This window comes from Rhinolophus sinicus, linkage group LG01 (genome assembly GCF_036562045.2).
Source record: "Rhinolophus sinicus isolate RSC01 linkage group LG01, ASM3656204v1, whole genome shotgun sequence".
Lineage (NCBI taxonomy): Eukaryota > Metazoa > Chordata > Mammalia > Chiroptera > Rhinolophidae > Rhinolophus > Rhinolophus sinicus.
In genome coordinates this window covers 199,740,098-199,758,260 of record NC_133751.1, presented here as the reverse complement: position 1 = coordinate 199,758,260, position 18,163 = coordinate 199,740,098, and the positions used below count along the sequence as shown (strand labels likewise).

Here is an 18,163-nt window from a genome sequence, read left to right as displayed (position 1 = left end):
CCCGCGACCCGTAGCTGAGGCTGCTCCGCGGGCACGTGACGCGGGAGGGCGCACGTGAGCCTCGCGTACGAGAGCAGGGGCGGTGACGCGGCGGCCTGGACGCGGGTCTGTAGTCGGCACTGCACCAACCTCAAGACGACATTTCACGGTACGTGTTTGGTTCACACTTACACATGTCAGAGTTCGTGTTCTTGAAGGACGTCTTACAGGTAAGCCTCCGGCAGCCACTTAAAATAACTGCTTTTCGGGGCCGCCTGCATCAACATCTGCGGTGAGGCCTAGGGACCCGCCGATTTCCCCAGCAAGCGCTGCAGGTGATACTTCAACACTCGAATTTTGATTACTCCACGCTCTGTAACGCTCAGACACCTTCCTGAACAGTAATCTCTACTCTGACTGGCTCCTCCACTAATTCTTCAGGATGACAAACCCCGAAACGGTAGGTTTCACTGTAGTTAGCAGCCTCGTTCAGCTTCCGAGAGCTGCCCCTGGATGTAACCAGCTGACTACTACTTTCGGGGGGAGACGGGCATAATCAGTGTTTTGCCCAAAAACATTGGGATGGACTGAAGCCAAATCACGGAATACCTTATATGACCCGATTTTAACAAACAGCCGAACAAAGACACACTAATCTGTACTTTCTTAGACTCTAAAGATATTCCAGAAATGTAACCATTCCTCAAAATAATTTGGGAGGCCCTCTGAGAAATGCGTTTTGGGGCCCCGTCTTTATAGTGGCGAATCATCCTGCTTCAAGCATAGATTTATTTTAGGACTGATCAGCATTCCAAGCTAACCTTTTGGGGGAAGATAGGGACCAAGCTAGGTATAACATCTATGAGCAAAACCTTTGTAAGTGGGGTCCCTGCTACTTCCATGAGTGCCTCTTAATTACTTGCAGTTTGGTTTTCACTCCTGTACCCTCCCCCAAGAAAAAACTAAGTTTTAAATGAAGATTGGATGGACAAAAAAAAGGTTGGAAAGTTACCCCACAGGGTGATCTGATCATGAATTTCTAACTGGGCAGGTCTTGGTAGGTAGTCACCCCCCAGGCATATAACTTCTTTACTAAAAGGTTTATCTTCGCCTTAGACAAGCCCTGCCCCGTGGTTTCTGTGCATCTATGTTAACACACCTTTGAAATAAGTTGAACCATTCTCAAGGGAGCACAGAATCTTGTTATCCTGTAATCTAATCCCGGCCTTGCTTTTTCTCCACCTCCATATAATCCTTAGTTCCTTCCTTGTGTGTGTGTGTGTGTGTGTGTGTGTGTGTGTGTGTGTGTATGTATCATTAAAAGAAGCTGCAACTTGTAAATTCTCCAGAGCATTTGAGATCTTGCTCCCCGGCATGTGTCATCTTTGGCCTAGATAAACTCATAAAAATTCTCTACAGCTTTGGACATTTCTTACATTGACAGTTGTAATCCAATTACCAATCCGAAGTCTTTTCCCTTAACCCTGATCACCCTTAAGTTTCCTGAATCATTTGATTCTGTTAAATGAGACTGTGGTGTTCGAAAGCATCTAACACTGGTGGCAAATTCTAAAAAAAAAGGCATTTCTCTCTCCCTTACCTGGAACCTCTGCTCCCTTGTTTTTTGTGATAGAGCTTCATGCTGGGTTTTCCTTCAATTCCATCATTAATGTGGCCATTCATGTTTATGATTCAATTAATCATTGACTATCTTTTCACCCAAAGTTGCCTCAAATCTTTTGTGGGAAAAGATGGCATATAAATCTAAGTAAATTATATCCATTTAGTCTCATCCTATTGCACTAGTTCTAGCCAGTTCTTCCTACGTGTCCCATTGGAGCTTTGTTCCCAACAGGGTTTCAAATTCAGATTTTCTCCCTTATCCCAATCCAGATACCTTCTCCTGAATTTCCTTTATCAGTTTTTTAATGGTGAGATTATTTTTTTCAGTCACCAAAGTTCAAAATTCTGAAGTCATCTTTTACTGTGTCCCAAGTCCCCCATCCTTTAAAGTCTCCCACCTCAGTGTCATCTGTCCACTTTTTCTGTACTTTCTGTTCCCACTGCTAGACCATTACCCACCATCTGGGCTGTTAACCCTTTTAACTGGCCTCCCCATCTCCAATCTTTTTCTTTCTCGAATTCTTCCTGGACATTGGATCCACAAAGAACCTATTTTTACAAATTGTGACATCCTAAATTTGAAGCCCCAGTTTTAAAAGAAACTAATTATTTATAGTTCTTTACAAATCCAAAAGTCCATAACAGCAATACAATACATTTTTAAAAAAACTTAAAACTATCAAATAGCCTGGCAAGGACAGTATATAAGATACTGGATCTTTCAGGTTACCATTTGTATGATCATTTTACTCTTTTGCTCAAAATCTTCACTGGATCTCTGGTAGCAACCAATAAAATGCAAGTTTAACCTGGTATTCTAAACTCTACCTAATATGGCCCTAACCTCCTACTGTGCAACTTTATTTATGTGTGTGTATGATATATGAATGATACACACACACACACGTATATGAATGGTACATATATATATATTCTTGAACATGAATTGTTCTCTGAGATTGTATCATGATTTTCTAACAATTTACTCTTATCCATGCTATTCCTGTCACCTGGAATATGCGTACCTGCTTTTTGAAATCTTAACTGCCCTTAATGGACCACCTAAAGTATCCTTTCTTTTATTTCTTGAGGCCTCCAACTTTTGAACCACTATTTGTCATCTCTTATAGCTCTTATCACATTCTATCCAATATTATAATTATCTATGTATTTGCCTTATTTTCTCCAGATTATACATTCTGTGTTTGAGACCAAGGTCTATATCTCACTCATCTGAAGAGTAGTACCTCAGTTTTCGAACATCTCTGTTCACGAACATTTCAATTCACGAACGCCGTAAACCCGGAAGTAAATGCTTCAGTTTTCGAACACGACTCAGAAGTGGAACATGTCACATGGCTTCTGCTGAGTGCAAGAGCCTGAGGCCTAGCTGTCGGCTGTTGTGTCCTGAGCACCGCGCAACATGGAGGTGACATTTGGGCTTATTTGGTGACTATGTGCAATCAATCTGTGCTCATATCATCTCAGGAGCCCTCTGCCAATCACCCCTTGCTGTGAGAAATGGATAAAAGCTACAAAGCCAAGAGAATCATTAACAGAACAACGATAGAGATGAAGAAGGAAATTATTTCCAAACATGAAAGTGGTGTCCGTGTATGTGATCTGGCAACGCAGTTTGGTATTGCCAAATGTACAATTTGTACCATCTTAAAAAAAAAAGAAGCGATTAAAGGAGCCAATGTTGCAAGAGGTGTTAAAACACAAGACGAAGAACAAAGACAATTGAAGAAGTGGAAAAATTGCTTTTCATATGGATAAATGAAAAACAGTTGGCCGGTGATAGCATTTCTGAGAGCATAATTTGTGAAACAGCATGCTGACCTCATCAAAAACATTTGCATGCTGACCTTAACAAAAACACCTCTGGAACAAGTGCTGAGAGTTATATTTTCAAGGCAAGTAGCAGGTGGTTTAAAAAGTTTAAGAGGAGAAATGGCATACACAATGTGGTGAGACATGGTGAAGCTGCCAGTGCCAACAAAGAAGACGCCGACCAATTTGTTTTGGAATTTAAAGATTATGCAGAGGCAGAGGGATTCCTTCCCCAACAAGTTTTCAACTGTGATGAGACAGGCCTCTTTTGGAAGAAAATGCCAAAGAGGACCTACCTAACAAAGGAGGAGAAATCATTGCCAGGACACAAGCCCATTTTGTGGGACTGCAAGTGGGGATTTTAAGTTGAGGCCTTTGCTAGTCTACCATTCTGAGAATCCCAGGGTTTTTAAGAAAAACAATGTTATAAAAAGCAAATTGCATGTGATGTGGAAGGTGAACAGTAAAGCTTGGGTAACCAGGCAATTTTTTATTGAGTAAGTTCATGAAGTGTTCAGGCCAAGTGTAAAAAAATACCTCCAAGACAAAAATCTTCCAATGAAGTGCCTGCTTGTTATGGATAATGTTCCAGCTCACCCCCCAGGCTTGGAGGATGAGTTGATGAAAGAGTTCAGTTTTATCAATGTAAAGTTTTGGCCCCCCAACATGACTCCTTTCATCCAGCCCATGGACCAGCAGGTCATAATCTAATTTTAAGAAGCTTTACATGAAAGCACTGTTCCAAAGGTGCTTTGAGGTGACCTCGGACAAAGAGCTAACCCTCAGAGAGTTCTGGAAGAATCATTTCAATATCCTTACATCTCATAGACAAAGCATAGAGGGATGTGTCTCAGAGAACAATGACATCAGCACGGGAGAACTTGTGGCCAGATGCTGTCCCTGAACGTGTATTTGAGGATGTTGAAGAGGATGCTCCTGGTGTTGAGGATGTTGTGTCTCTGAGCAAGTCCATGGGCTTGGAAGTGAGCAGTGATGATGTGGAGGAGTCAGTGAGGACCACAAGTCTGAACTCACCACAGAAGAGCTTCAACACCTTCTGACGGAGCAGCAACAGGCGGCAACTGAGGAATTGTCTTCGGAGGAGGAGGGAAGACAAAGTGTTTCTACTGCACTGATCAAAGAAATATGTGCAAAATGCGTTGAAGTGCAAATTTTTGTTGAAAAATACCACCCTGATAAAGCTGCTGTAAGTCATGCCACTAACACTTTCAATGATAATGCTATGTCTCACTTTAAACAAATTTTAACACATCAGAAAAAGCAAATGTCCGTTGAATACTTTTTAGGGACGAAAAGATCTGTTGAGTCTAAACCAGGTGTCGGTGTAAAATCAAGGGAAGGAAGGGCAGGAGAGGAGTCACCTACAGTGATTATGGAAGAGGGCTACAGAACACCTGAACAACACTCACCTATTGTGATTCTGGAAGAGGGCCCCCCATCCAAACCATGACTATCATCATTGCAGGGAAGAAAAAATTACATTTTCATCATCTACAGTACTGTTTTTACATTGTGTGTGTGTGTGTGAGAGACTTTTTTAAAAAGATTTTATTTGGGGGGGGGGGACAGGACTTTATTGGGGAACAGTGTGTATTTCCAGGACTTTTCCCAGTCAAGTTGTCCTTTCAATCTTTGTTGTGGAGGGTGCAGCTCAGCTCCAGGTCCAGTTGCCGTTATTAGTTGCAGGGGGCACAGCCCACCATCCCTTGAGGGAGTCGAGGAGTCGAACCAGCTATCTTGTGGTTGAGAGCCCGTGCTCTAACCAACTGAGCCATCTGGCCATCTGGGAGTTGAGCAGCAGCTCATTGACTTCATTCTAGTTGCAGAGAGAGCAGCTCGCTGGCCCATGTGGGAATTGAACCGGCAACCCCGTTGCTCAGAGATCACGCTCTAACCAACTGAGCCACCCATCCTCCCCTACATTGTGTTTATTATTGCTTTCATTGTGTATCATTTTATGGATCTATGGCATCATTAGATAGTAAAATTCATGCTAAATTGCTGTTTTAGGGGTTGATTTTAAAGGTCTGGAATGAATTAATCCATTTTGCATTACTTTCTATGGAAAACTGCCTCGGTTTTCAAAAGTTTCAGAATTCGAACAGTCTTCCGGAACGGATTACATTCGAAAACCAAGGTACCACTGTATATTTATTATGGAGCCAAACATTGAGCATATTATAGACCTTTGGTATAAAGTAATGAGACTTATTTTCTTGTTTGGCTGATAAATTGGAATTGAAGATAATTCCCAAACAATAATTCTTTTTTTTTTTTTCCAAAGATTTTATTGTGGAAGGGGAACAGGACTTTATTGGGGAACAGTGTGTACTTCCAGGACTTTTTTTCAAGTATAGTTGTTATCCTTTCAATCTTAGTTGTGGAGGTTACCATTCAGCTTCAAGTTGTTGTCCTTTCAGTCTTAGTTGTGGAGGCGCAGCTTAGCTACAGGTCCAGTTGCCGTTGCTAGTTGCAGGGGCGCAGCCCACCATCCCTTGTGGGAGTCGAACTGGCAACCTTGTGGTTGAGAGCCCACTGGCCCATGTGGGAATCGAACCGGCAGCCTTCGGAGTTAGGAGCACGGAGCTCCAACTGCCTGAGCCACCGGGCCGGCCCCATCAAACAATAATGCTAAAAAGTTTTTGAGCAATGTCAGTATTTTTAGAAACACCATACAGCCTACAAAAATCTAGAGAGGGTCATATTTATCTGAAGGTTTAAATTTAGCATGGTTATTCAAAATCACTTTTTCTTTTGTGTTTGGTTGTCTCTTAGTTTCTAGTAGGCAGAGCTGGGATTAGAGTGAGGTGAATTGGTTATTCTTAGTGTTCTGCATTTGCCCCTTCGGTAGGTTGCTAAGAATCCATTAGAGACTGATCAAGATTTTCCTTTCCAAACAGGCTTATAAATAGAGAGAGAGAGCATGAGCCCAAATACAGCATTTCTTCTGCTTGCCAGCAGTAAAAATACGTTAATTAAAATGGATTAGCACATTTTTTAACTCAAAGTGTTTTGAAAATATATTTTTTTGGCCCAATTATGAGAATGGTTCTAAAATATTTATTTGAGCAACAATTGTGTTGGTCTTCTCAGAAGTACTACCTAGGATCATGGTTCATTCTTTTTCTTTGATTATATTTTTATTGCCATTCAACATAGCCTGTAAGTTCCTTAATTAGGAGATTTCATATTTAGTATATTAAAAGTGTTTTTTACCAGTTCTCTACATTTAAAATTTTATTAATTTTTCCTTGAAAGGGGAGTATTTGTATTATAAATGGGAAACATTTTATCAAAGTATCTGACCCATCATTTCTATAATCTATACATTTTCTTACTGATTTGTAAAAATTCCTTGAATACCTCAATAGAAAATGAACAAAGATGTGATTAGGCTCTTCACAGGAAAACAAAAATAAGCCCTAATAAAAAATACTAATTAAAAAAATTAATTAAAAGTGCCAGTGTTCAGCCTCACTGATGATGAGCAAAATGTAAATGAAAACCAGATAGGCAAAATTGTAAAAGAACAGCTAGATCTAATATTGGTAAAAGTATGAGGTGATGGGCGTATTTGTTACATTGTTGATGCAGCTGGACATTCTAAAAACATTCCTGGAGAGCATTTTTGTATATATATCTTAAGACTGTGAGTACTTTGATTCTACAATTTTCCTTCTAGAGGTTTATTCTGAGGAAATAATTGGACAAATATGAAATGAAATATGTATAATATGTCCATAATAAAACTAAATTAAGTATCCATCAATTGGGGATTCATTGACATAGGTAATAAATCCATGCAAATAACGACTAGTTCCCATCTATTGATATGAAAATATGTCCACAGTGTGTTAAGCCTAAAAAAATTTCAAAACATGTTTTTATTGCATTATTGTTTGAAAATTTACTTACAGGAAAAAAGTCTGGAATATATATTACATGTGTGTGTGTATAATAAAGGTATATACCTTAATTATCTTGGGTGTGGGTAGAGGGTTAGAGCATGATATTTTTATAGTCTTCATAACTTCTGTATTGTCTATTTTATAGTGACCATACGCCGCATGATCAAAAAATACGATGAATGCTACTGCTGAGTGCCATCCAACAGAAAGACAGAGATCCTCATTATGGGAAGCGGCACATCAAAGCTTGGTAACAGTGTATGACAAGTTTCAGCTTGTGTGGTGCAGTCAGTTGGGTGTGCGTTCTGGTTGAGAGAAGGTGTGTTTTAAAGCGAGCTGTAAATCATGGATCATGAACAAATGCATTAATGTGAAATTTTGTTTCAAACTGCAAAAAAGTGCTAAAGAAACACGAAATGTTAAAATTAGTTTATAGTGATGCTGCAGTGACCATGAAGACAGTTTACAAGTGGTTCGAGCAATTTCATAATGGTTGCGAATTGATTGAAGATGAGAGATCAGGACGTCCTTCAAAATCAAAAATCCAAGAGAATGTTGAAATGTAAAGTGAAATGATTCTATCAAACAGGCGATTAGCTATTAGGGAAATTTCTCAGGATTTGAACATCTCTTATGGTTCCATTCAAAGCATTTTAACAACAGATTTGAACATGAGCGAGTGAGTACGAATTTTGTTCCATGCGTTTTGACTGTCAAACGAAAGCAACAGCGTTTGTTAATTTCCGTGGAGTTGTGCCATTGGGTCGCTTCAGATTCCAGCTTTTTAAGACATGTGATTTATGGGAGATGAAATTCAGAGTTCTCAACTGAAATCACCCAGTTCTCCTTGTGCGGAAAAAGCAGTCAAGATCTAACATCAAAGTGATGTTAATTGTGTTTTTTGACCTTGATGGAATTGTGCGAGCTGAGTTTGTACCTAGGAACACTACGGTGAACTCTGAATATTATAAGGGCTTATTAGAGGGTATTAGAAATGATGTGCATAAAAAATGTCCTGAGAAATGGACAAATGGTTTCATCCTTCATCATGACTACGCTCCATGTCACACATTGCTTCTGGTACGGCAATTTCTGTCAAATAAAAATATTACGATGTGTCCTCCTCCACTTTATTCACCATTTCTGGTACTGTGTGACTTCTGGCTCTTCCCCAAAGTCAAAATAACCATGAAAGGTAAATGTTTTGAATCGATTCAGGACATCATCGCAGCCACGACAGCACAACTAAAGACACGAAAGTGTCCAGAACTGCATCAGAAAGTGGCAAGAAACATGGGATAAGTTTGTTCGTAACGAGGGAGAGTATTTTAAGGGGGATTAATGGCAATGTGTCTTACTGTAATACATTTTTTTTCATTTAAACATTCATCGTATTTTGATCATACCTTTTACAATCAAAAATTAAATTTATCTCCATTTTGAAAGAAAAAGACCAGATATAATTTTTTCAACTTTATTATTAGACAATACCATAAAATATTTTAGCTATAATTACAGTACATTACAATATTATAATTTTGTCAAGATATAATTCAAATATTCAATATATTTTAAATATACTTCATTAGGTTATAGAGTAAATATTAAGTTTAGTAGCAGTAAGTTACATTTAATGCATAGAAAAATCTTTGTAAGTTAAATTAGCAATAAAATTCAAATTTAGAATTATTGTAATACTTTTATAAATAAGTTACTTAATAATATTTATCTTGCAAAAAGAGACCTCTGAGCACACTGAAATTTTAGCACACTGTGAAATTCCAAAGTTGAAGCCCCAAATTTCAAAGAAACAAGTTATTTACATTTTACCTATAAAGTTAAAACTTCATAACTTTACCAGCTACTCTTAGATATCTGGAAAGTAATGCACATGAGCTATGTTCTAATGCTCAGTCTGAGAACTGTGATTGAGCAACTGTTCATATGGCTTCACTGGAATTTAAGATTTTAGCATCACTTGTCTTCCTCAGAAGTTAAACACTGATGAGAGGGCAAGAGAAGATGGAGGCTTGGGTACAAGCGGAGGCCAGTCTTTTGGCATTAGCACCATTCTCGGGGTTTTTCTTAGTAAAATTAGATAACCTTACGTTCATTTGCGATTTGGGACTTCAAAAATCAGAGGCACAGATGGAACAATTGTAGCCAGTGTACCTGGTAGAGTTGTTTTCTGGGTGTTTGCGTAGAGCAGTTTTTCTCAACCTTTAGAGTGTGTTGGAACTCACCTGAAGGGCTTGTTAAAACAGACTTCTGGGCCACCCCCAGAGTTTCAGATTCTGTAGATCTGGGTTTGGCCCTACAATTTGCATTTGTAACGTTTTCAGGTACTGCTGTTGCCACGGGTTCAGGGACCACACTTTGAGAACTACTGGTCTACAGAAGGTTTGTGCAGATCCATTAAACCCTATATGCCATTAAAGTACAATTGGGACAGTAGGATATTTTCAGAGCAAAACGTCTTCATATTAGGTGAGTCTAAGTAAATAATCTAAAGCACTCTTCTTAGTTTAACTGTAAAAATGGCTTGACAGTAGTCACAGGAGCAGTGGAGGGTGTGGACCGTGCTCACGTCTGTGCTGTCCTCTCAGGCCACATCTTCACTTCAGAGCAACTGAGGTTGAAGCAATAAAACCTGAATTTAAATATCAGCACCCCAACTCCACCTGGGGGGATGGAGAAGCATCTTCTAGCTTTGTCTCAGGATGTGACTCGTCAGACAGTGCTAGTGTCAAGTGTAAGTGGTTTTTGATGTTTTACACATCCTTGTTTTCTTACCATTGTCCAGATCTTGGCTTCCGCCATGCCTAGGAGAAGCTAGAAGTCCTAGGCTCTCCCTGGGCATAGATCTTGTTTTCAAACCTCTATCAAGGCCTGCTGAATTATGATGATGAAGTATCAGGACAGAGAGAGGGAGAAAGGGGGAAAACGACTCAGATAAGTGGGATTCCTAACAGAAACAGGAAGTTACCTTTTTTGGGATATTAGAAACAAGTCTCTTTTTTTTTTTTCCTCTTAGCACCTCCATAATATACTTAGCACAGTGCCTGGGGTTTGGCTTGGTGCTAAGTAAAATGCTTAAGATGAATTAAGTAACCTTGGGAATGTATGAACACAATGAAAAGCAAGTTTTAAGACACAGCTTCCAAGCTGTACAATTTGTACATTAAGATTTTTACACAACTGACTTTCTCAATATGTTTGAAATAATATGTAACACAAAAAACATGTTTTTACCAAAAAAAAAAAAAAAAAGAATTAGAGAAGTCAAAAGGAAATAAATCTCTATAAATACCCAAGTTAAATGGAATATTGAGAACAAAGGAAAAATATTCTGAGCCTGATTAGTCAACAGATGCCGTAAGTTTTTTCATGGACTATTGAGCTACTCAATTACATGCACCAACGTTCGTAGGGATGGGGCAAAAGCACATCTAATAAGTTGTTCTCTTGTTATTTGTGGATGTGCTGGTAAAAGAAAAACTAAAATTAGACACATTTCAGAGTACTGTGTGAAAATGTTCTAGTTAATTCACTAAGGGTAAAAATTGTGCCAACTTAGAATACAAGCAGGCTATACTGCTGCAGTGAAATGAATTCAATGGACAAACAAAAAAACTTAAAAAAAAAAATACAAAAACAAAACCATAGTGTTTCCAAGGCTATTGTAATTCCATCCCGGGAAACTTGGGTATGTTTAAAAGTGCTCTAGATAATCCATGAACTTAGTTCAATTCTGCTTCCTTCAGGCCTTAGGTTAATCAACAGATCTGAAAGTCCAGTTCTATCAACGATGCCTAATACTCCACTTGCCCCCATCTCCTCTACTTAGGGTAAAGCTTCAGGAAGAGGGTGGTTGGGCAATCTAAAACTGAGTTAGCCTCCCTGAGTCTCAAAGACTGGAATAGAAAGGGGCATATCTTGGGAATTTAGTGGACCAAATAGCTCTTGGAGCATCAAACTTTATACAACCACCATTTAGAAAGTGCATTGGGTACAAGTAGAATACAATTTCAGTGATATTTTGTGAAAAGTCTGCTGCCTTGCCATAGGGAACTTTGAAACAGCACAGAATTTAGAGACCAGGATCACAAAAATGCTTTGTTGTATGGGGAAACCAACAGAAACTGTACTAAGTCATCACAGAGCGATATTGTTTGGTTAGAGAAAAATACCTAAATACAGGCACATTCTGCATCATTACTTGGTTATGTAGAATGAAAAATAACAGTTCTATTTTCTTTGATTTCTTCATTGTCTTCTCTTCATGCACACCTGACAGCGACTTATTATATTTTCTAACTCTCCAGCTTTCACAGTTAATGGAATAGGTTTTCTGAAATAAAACAAAAACAAAAAAAATCTCATCGATTTGTAGATAAAAAGGGAATACTTGCTGGGTTTGAGTTTTATTAAGGCATATTGGGGCTCATCTAAACTTTATTATAGGAGGTGTATTTCTGAAAAAGCATATGTGTCAACATTTTATGATTTTAGTCATATTTCAGTAACACTACGGAAAGCATAGGCCTTGATGCAAACTTACAGATCATCTTTTTTGTAATGAAAAGTACTCCTACCCTTTAAATAGTCTGTCTTGAAAGTCTTCCAATACAGTAAATTAAGATTAGCAGATCATTTAGTGGTTTTCCTCAGTAATTTACTATATTTTTATATATAAATATTAAATATATCTAGTGATGGCAAAAGTCACATTTTTTGCCTTTATTGGTACAGTAGTACAAAACTATGGCTGCTTGTTGATTCTTGTAATGAAAATCTAACATAGGCAACCTTTTAATAAATAGTTCTGTAGTTGAGTCATTAGATTAAACTTGACATTGAATAATTACCTGAACATTCTTTCTGGGTTTAATGAAGCCAACCAGAAACTGTAGGAATTTGAATAATAGTTGCATGTTCCTCTTCCATGACATTCTATGAATGGACTGGCTCGGAATTCTTCCAGGCAGGATCCAGGGGATGCTAGAGCTTGCCCAGCGCCCTCAGAACCTGCGCTTGTAAACTATCACAATAAAAATATCTGAGTGAGAATTCTGTGCATGATGTTGACATTTTCAACGCTCTACTTTTTTAAAATAGAGGACTATAAGGGGAAAAAAGCATGAGTTAAACTTCTTGTGCTTCTTTACCCAGCTTTGCTAACGCTCCAGATACTTTGCAAGTTGAGGTATAGTCATCAAAAAGAAACTAAAAGCTGTGTATTCTGCCTGGAATGCTCCTTCCCCCTAGTTGTGATTGGTTTGTTCTTATCGTTCAGGGATCTGCTTAAATATAACTTCCAAAAGGCTTTCCTTGACCTCATCCCTGTCAGTCTCTCCCCTTATCTTGCCTGTCCTTCACATTACCACTCACCACCTGAGCTCGTTACTATTATTGTTACTGGATCTTCTTATCATCCACCTACCCCACTAGGATGTAAGCTCCATGAGAGAAGGGGCTTTGGTTCACTGCTGGTATCCTTAGTACCTAGAACATTCATGCCTCATGGTAGGTGTTCAGTAAATATTTGTTGAATTTGTGATTTAATGAATGGACATCTGTGAGTAAAGAAGGGGTAATAATGTATTACAAATGATGCTATTCAGGATATGAATTACCACTACACATACCTTGTTTCCCCCAAAATAAGACCTTGCCAGACCATCAGCTCTAATGCATCTTTTGGAGCAAAAATTAATACAAGACCTGGTCTTATTTTACTATAAGACTGGGTTAATCTAATAATATAATATAATATAATATAATATAATATAATATAATATAATATAATATAAAATATTATAATATAATACCGGGTCTTATAGTAAAATAAGACCAGGTCTTACCTTAATTTTTGCTCCAAAAGACACATGAGAGCTGAGGGTCCGGCTAGGTCTTATTTTTGGGGAAACACGGTATGTGCAGCTATCAGACTCTTTTCATTTAGCACTTATATCTGGGAAATTTGTCTTTAAAAGGCTATTTCTCTTAGTTTCCATCTACATATGAGTGTCAAAGGGGGACAGTGTAAGGCATAAACATTTTGGAGCAGACAGACTTGGGTGTAAATCCTAGCTTTACCATTACTAGTTGTGAGACCTTGGAAAAATTACTTTTTTGTTTTCTTTGTAAATCTGTAGATGATAGAAACTACCCTGCAGGGTTTTCATAAGGATTATGGAGGACATATATAAAACACGTGCCATATTAAAAATGTATTAACAATGTGGTAGTTACTATCCATCTAAATGTCTTGTTAGAATTTGTGGGTAATCTCCTGAGAAGTCTGTTTTTTAACATACTCCATTTTTTTTTTTAACCAAAAACCAACTTACTACCTTTAAAAAAAAAGATTTTTAAGCAAATGTGCATGGCATCTTGCACATATCAATGTTCGTCACCTTCCTGGGGTGTATTCAAGATTCTGCAGTCAAACTTTACTATGAATTTGCTCTTCCTTTTCTCCTTACCATGATGAAAGAAAATCCTTTCCAAAGAGATATCCAGCCAGGAGGACATGAGGGAATGGCAGTAGATTGGCTATGAACGGCTATGGCAATTGCAGGACCTTCACAGACAGTGCACCTGTAACATGAAACAATGGATATGGTGGCATCGCCACTTTTCTGCACTGTGATGTGCTGCCTACAGCTCCATACAAATGAAGTGATTCACCTGGTCCCATCACAAAAGTAAGGGATTGAATTTTTACCTGCTAATATAAGGCTCCAGGGCCCTGCCAGTAATTGGAGCCATGTCCATTGGCATCAGAGCTGGTGTTGACAGCCAGTATGAATAATCATTTCGAGATGCGAAATTACATACATCATTGATGTTACAGAATAAGAATGGCATTGTGGTAAATCGCTGTAGGCAGCTTCCAAGAGTTCCTAATAAAATATCAGACTGGGTATCACTTTCAGTAAAATTAAAATTATTTTGAGTATCATTACTAGATAGAGGCTAATTAACAATTAAAACATAATCGCAAAAGTTGAAGAAAGGCAACACAAAAGAGTTATTTGCAAAATGTGTTATGGAAGTTTTAATAATGATAGAAATCAAAGATCCAATAGGGAACAAAATCCTCCTTTTCCCACCATTAATACTTCCTGTGGCCCTTGCTAATCATTGTAGAACTTAAGGACTAGTAGGGTTTGGCTGGAAAAATGTCTTTGCTTCCAAGTATTCCCATTTCTTCATATGCATATAATAGCTAATAACCAGATAAAGCTTTAGAGAAGATGTTACTTTTACAATTAAAAAGCAGACAGGTGATTTAAGTGAAAATTGTGTCAAACAGGACAAGATAAATTGGCATTCAAGATCAAGGCTCCTGACTTTGAGTTCAGGATGGCAGAGTAGGAAGTTCCTGAGCTCATCTCCGCTCATTGACACCAAAACTACAATGACATAGAACAACAATCTCTCAGAGTGACCAGCAGAACAAATTTTCTACAACTAAGGATATAAAGAAAACCACATTGAGATGGGTAGGAGGGACAGAGACTCAATCTAGTCAGGACCCACCCTGCCCCCCACTCCCCATGTGGTGACCCACAAGCAGGACGGATATCACAACCTCAGAGTTCCTTACCAAAGAGAGACAGGTCTGAGCCCCAGCCCAGGGAACCTGCACTAGGAAGAGGAGGCCCATATGAACTGGCTTTGAAAAACAGTGGGGCTTATAATTAGGAGAGCCAAAGGGCTTTAGAAAACCAAGGTTGTGTTCTTTCCAAGTCCCATCGCAGAGGCAGCAGTTTGAAAAGCACCTGGTTTATACATGAAGGTGATACATTGATGGATCTTGGAGTGTATGCTGGAGGGGCAAAGATCTGTTTAAACTTTTTCCAGGGACAGAAGTGCTGGTGGATGTCATACTTTTTTCTTTCTTTACCTGTCTGGTCTGACTGGCGGGCACCATTTCTGACACTCTTCATTAACCTTGCTAACACTCTTCACCCCATGGTGGCATTTCCCTGAGGACCCACCCAGGCTGGCACCCCTCTAACATGGCTCCTGCCCTGCCACATGGGTAGCCTCAGCCATCACCGGTATCTCCTCAAAGCAGCCCCTGCCTCACCACACGTGGTAGGCAGCCTCAGTCGGCACCAGCGCACAGCAGTGTGTCTGCAACAATTGAAGTTGGGCCTTGCAGTCAACCATACCAGAGGCCCATCCTGCACACCAGCATGCCAGCAGCAGTTGCAGTCCAACCCACCAGCCAACTGCACCAGGGGGTGGGGTGCCGCCCTGCACACCAGCATACCCACAACAGCTACGGCCAGGTCTCACAGCCATGGACCAGCTTCGCCTGTCAGTGCATCCATAGCAGTTGTGACCCAGTTATAACAGGAGCCACACTGGTCCACACAGGGAACACCTCTGGAGCACTTGGTCTGGTGACTGGGGGGGATTACACCACTGGGCCTCACAGGACACCTTCTACGTAAGGCTGCATTTTCAAGACCAGGAGATGTAGCTGATCTACCTAATACATAGAAACAAACAGGCAAAATGAGGAGACAAAAGAATATATTCCAACCAAATAAACAAGACCCCAGAAAAAGAGCTAAACATAATGGAGATAAGCTGTCTACTAGATAAAGAGTTCAAAGTAACAGTCATAAAGATTCTCATCATGCTGCAGAACTGTGGGTCAATGCAATGAGAACTTTAACAAAGAGATAAATAATGTAAAAAAGAACCAATCAGAACTGAAGAATATAACTGAAGTGAAAAATACGCTAGAGGGAATCAATGGCAGATCAGATGATGCAGAAGAATGTATCAACTTAGAAATCACCCAACTGGAAGAACAAAATGAAAAAAATATTAAAAAAGAATGAGGATAGCATAAGGGAACTCTGGGACAACATCAAGCATACTAACATTCACATCATAGGGGTCCTGGAAGGAGAAGACAGAGAGAAAGGGTCACAAAACCTATTTGAAGAAATAATGGCTGAAAACTTCCCTAACCTGGTGAAGGAAACAGACGTCCAAGTCCAGGAAACAAGGAGAGTCCCAAACAAGATGAACACCAAAGCACATAATAAAATGTCAAAAGTTAAAGAGATAATCTTAAAAGTAGCAAGAGAAAAACAACTAGTTACATACAAGGGAACCCCCATAAGACTGTCAGCTGTTTTTTTTTTTTTTTTTTTTGGCAGAAACTTTGCCTGCTAGAAGGGATTGGTGTGATATATTTAATGTGATGAAAGGAAAAAATCCTACAACCAAGAATATTCTACCCAGCAAGGTTATCATTCAGAATTGAAGGAGAGAGAAAGAATTCCCCAGACAAGCAAAAGCTAAAAGAGTTCATCACCACTAAACCAGCATTACAAGAAATGTTAAAGGAATTCTGTATGCAGAAAAGAAAAGGCCATAACTAGAAATAAGAAAATATATGAAAGAAAAAAAATAATCTCACTAGTAAGGCAAACACATATAGTAAAGGTAGTAGACCAACCATTTGTAGAGCCAGTATTAAAAGAAAGTGGCAATAAGTACATATGTATCAATAATTACATGTAAGTGCACTGAATGCTCTATTCAAAAGATGTAGAGTGGATGAATAGATAAAAAAAAAATAAGACCCACACATATGCAGCCTACAAGAAACTCATTTCATATCTAAAGACACACAAACTGAAAGTGAAGGGATGGAAAAAGATAGTCTATACAAACAGAAATGAAAAGAAAGCTGGGGTAGCAATCCTTAGACGAAATTGACTTTAAAACAAAGACTATAATAAGAGACAAAGGGAAGACACAATAATAAAGAGATCAGTCCAACAAGAGCTAACACTTGTAAACATCTATGCACCCAACATAGGAGCACCTAAATAATATAGCAAATATTAACAGACATAAATGGAGACATTGACAGTAATACAATAATAGTAGGAACTTACATACCCCACTTACATCAATGGATCGATTATCCAGACAAAATCAACAAGGAAACTTTGGCGGTAAGTGACATATTGGACTAGATGGACTTGATATATACAGAACATTCCATGCAAAAACAGTAGAATACATATTCTTTTCAAGTGCACATGAATATTCTCCAGGATGCTACACATGTTAGGCCACAAAACAAGAAACAAGTCTCAATACATTTAAGAAGATTGAAATCATATCAAGGATATTTTCTGGACACAATAGTATGAAACTAGAAATCAATTATAAGAGGAACACTGGAAAAAACACATGGGAGGCTGAACAACATGCTACTAAGCAAGCAATTGGTCAGTGGAGAAATCAAAGGAAATCAAAATATACCTTGAGACAAATGAAAATGGAAACAATGTTACAAAATCTATGGGACACAACGAAAGCCTTTCTAAGGAGGAAGTTTCTAACAATAGAGGCCTACCTCAAGAAACAAGAAAAATCTCAAATTATCTAACCTTACACCTAAAGGAACCAGAAAAAGAAGAACAAACAAAGCCCAAAGTTGGTAGAAGGAAGGAAATAATAAAGACCAGAGCAGAAGTAAATGAAATTGAAGTTGGAGACCTCACTCTTCCTGATTTCAAACTATACTACAAAGCTTTAGTAATCAAAACAGTATGGTACCACATCAAACGAGGCAAGACTATACAATGGGGAAGTCTTTAATATATGGTGTTGGAAAAACAGGACCACTTTCTTACACCTTATACAAAAATAAACTCAAAATGGATTGAAGGCTTAAATATAAGACCTGAAACCATAAAACTAGAAGAAAACATAGGCAGTAAACCCTTTGACATCAGTCTTAGAAATAT

The 18,163-nt window shown here is 38.7% G+C and overlaps 1 protein-coding gene and 1 long non-coding RNA gene across 3 annotated transcripts in view; one reads left to right on the top strand and one right to left on the bottom strand.

Annotated features, from left to right (window-relative positions):
* Positions 1 to 32: 32 nt before the first annotated feature.
* On the top strand, positions 33 to 8,492 carry LOC109450267 (uncharacterized). Of its 2 annotated transcripts, none has more exons than XR_012490088.1 (3): positions 33 to 148; positions 2,792 to 5,593; positions 7,510 to 8,492. It is a non-coding gene; the product is annotated as an uncharacterized LOC109450267 (long non-coding RNA). The 2 variants fall into 2 exon arrangements; XR_012490090.1 differs by having other exon boundaries at positions 35 to 148; positions 2,792 to 4,642.
* A 332-nt stretch (positions 8,493 to 8,824) lies between these two features.
* COL4A3 (collagen type IV alpha 3 chain) overlaps positions 8,825 to 18,163 on the bottom strand; it is a 149,232-nt gene continuing 139,893 nt past the window's right edge. The window contains exons 49-52 of the mRNA XM_074314144.1: positions 14,095 to 14,272; positions 13,853 to 13,967; positions 12,233 to 12,405; positions 8,825 to 11,715 (exon numbers count right to left, since the gene is read on the bottom strand). Of these exons, the coding sequence (XP_074170245.1) occupies positions 11,631 to 11,715; positions 12,233 to 12,405; positions 13,853 to 13,967; positions 14,095 to 14,272 (551 nt within the window). The 3' untranslated portion in view covers positions 8,825 to 11,630. The remainder of the gene's footprint in view (positions 11,716 to 12,232; positions 12,406 to 13,852; positions 13,968 to 14,094; positions 14,273 to 18,163) is intronic.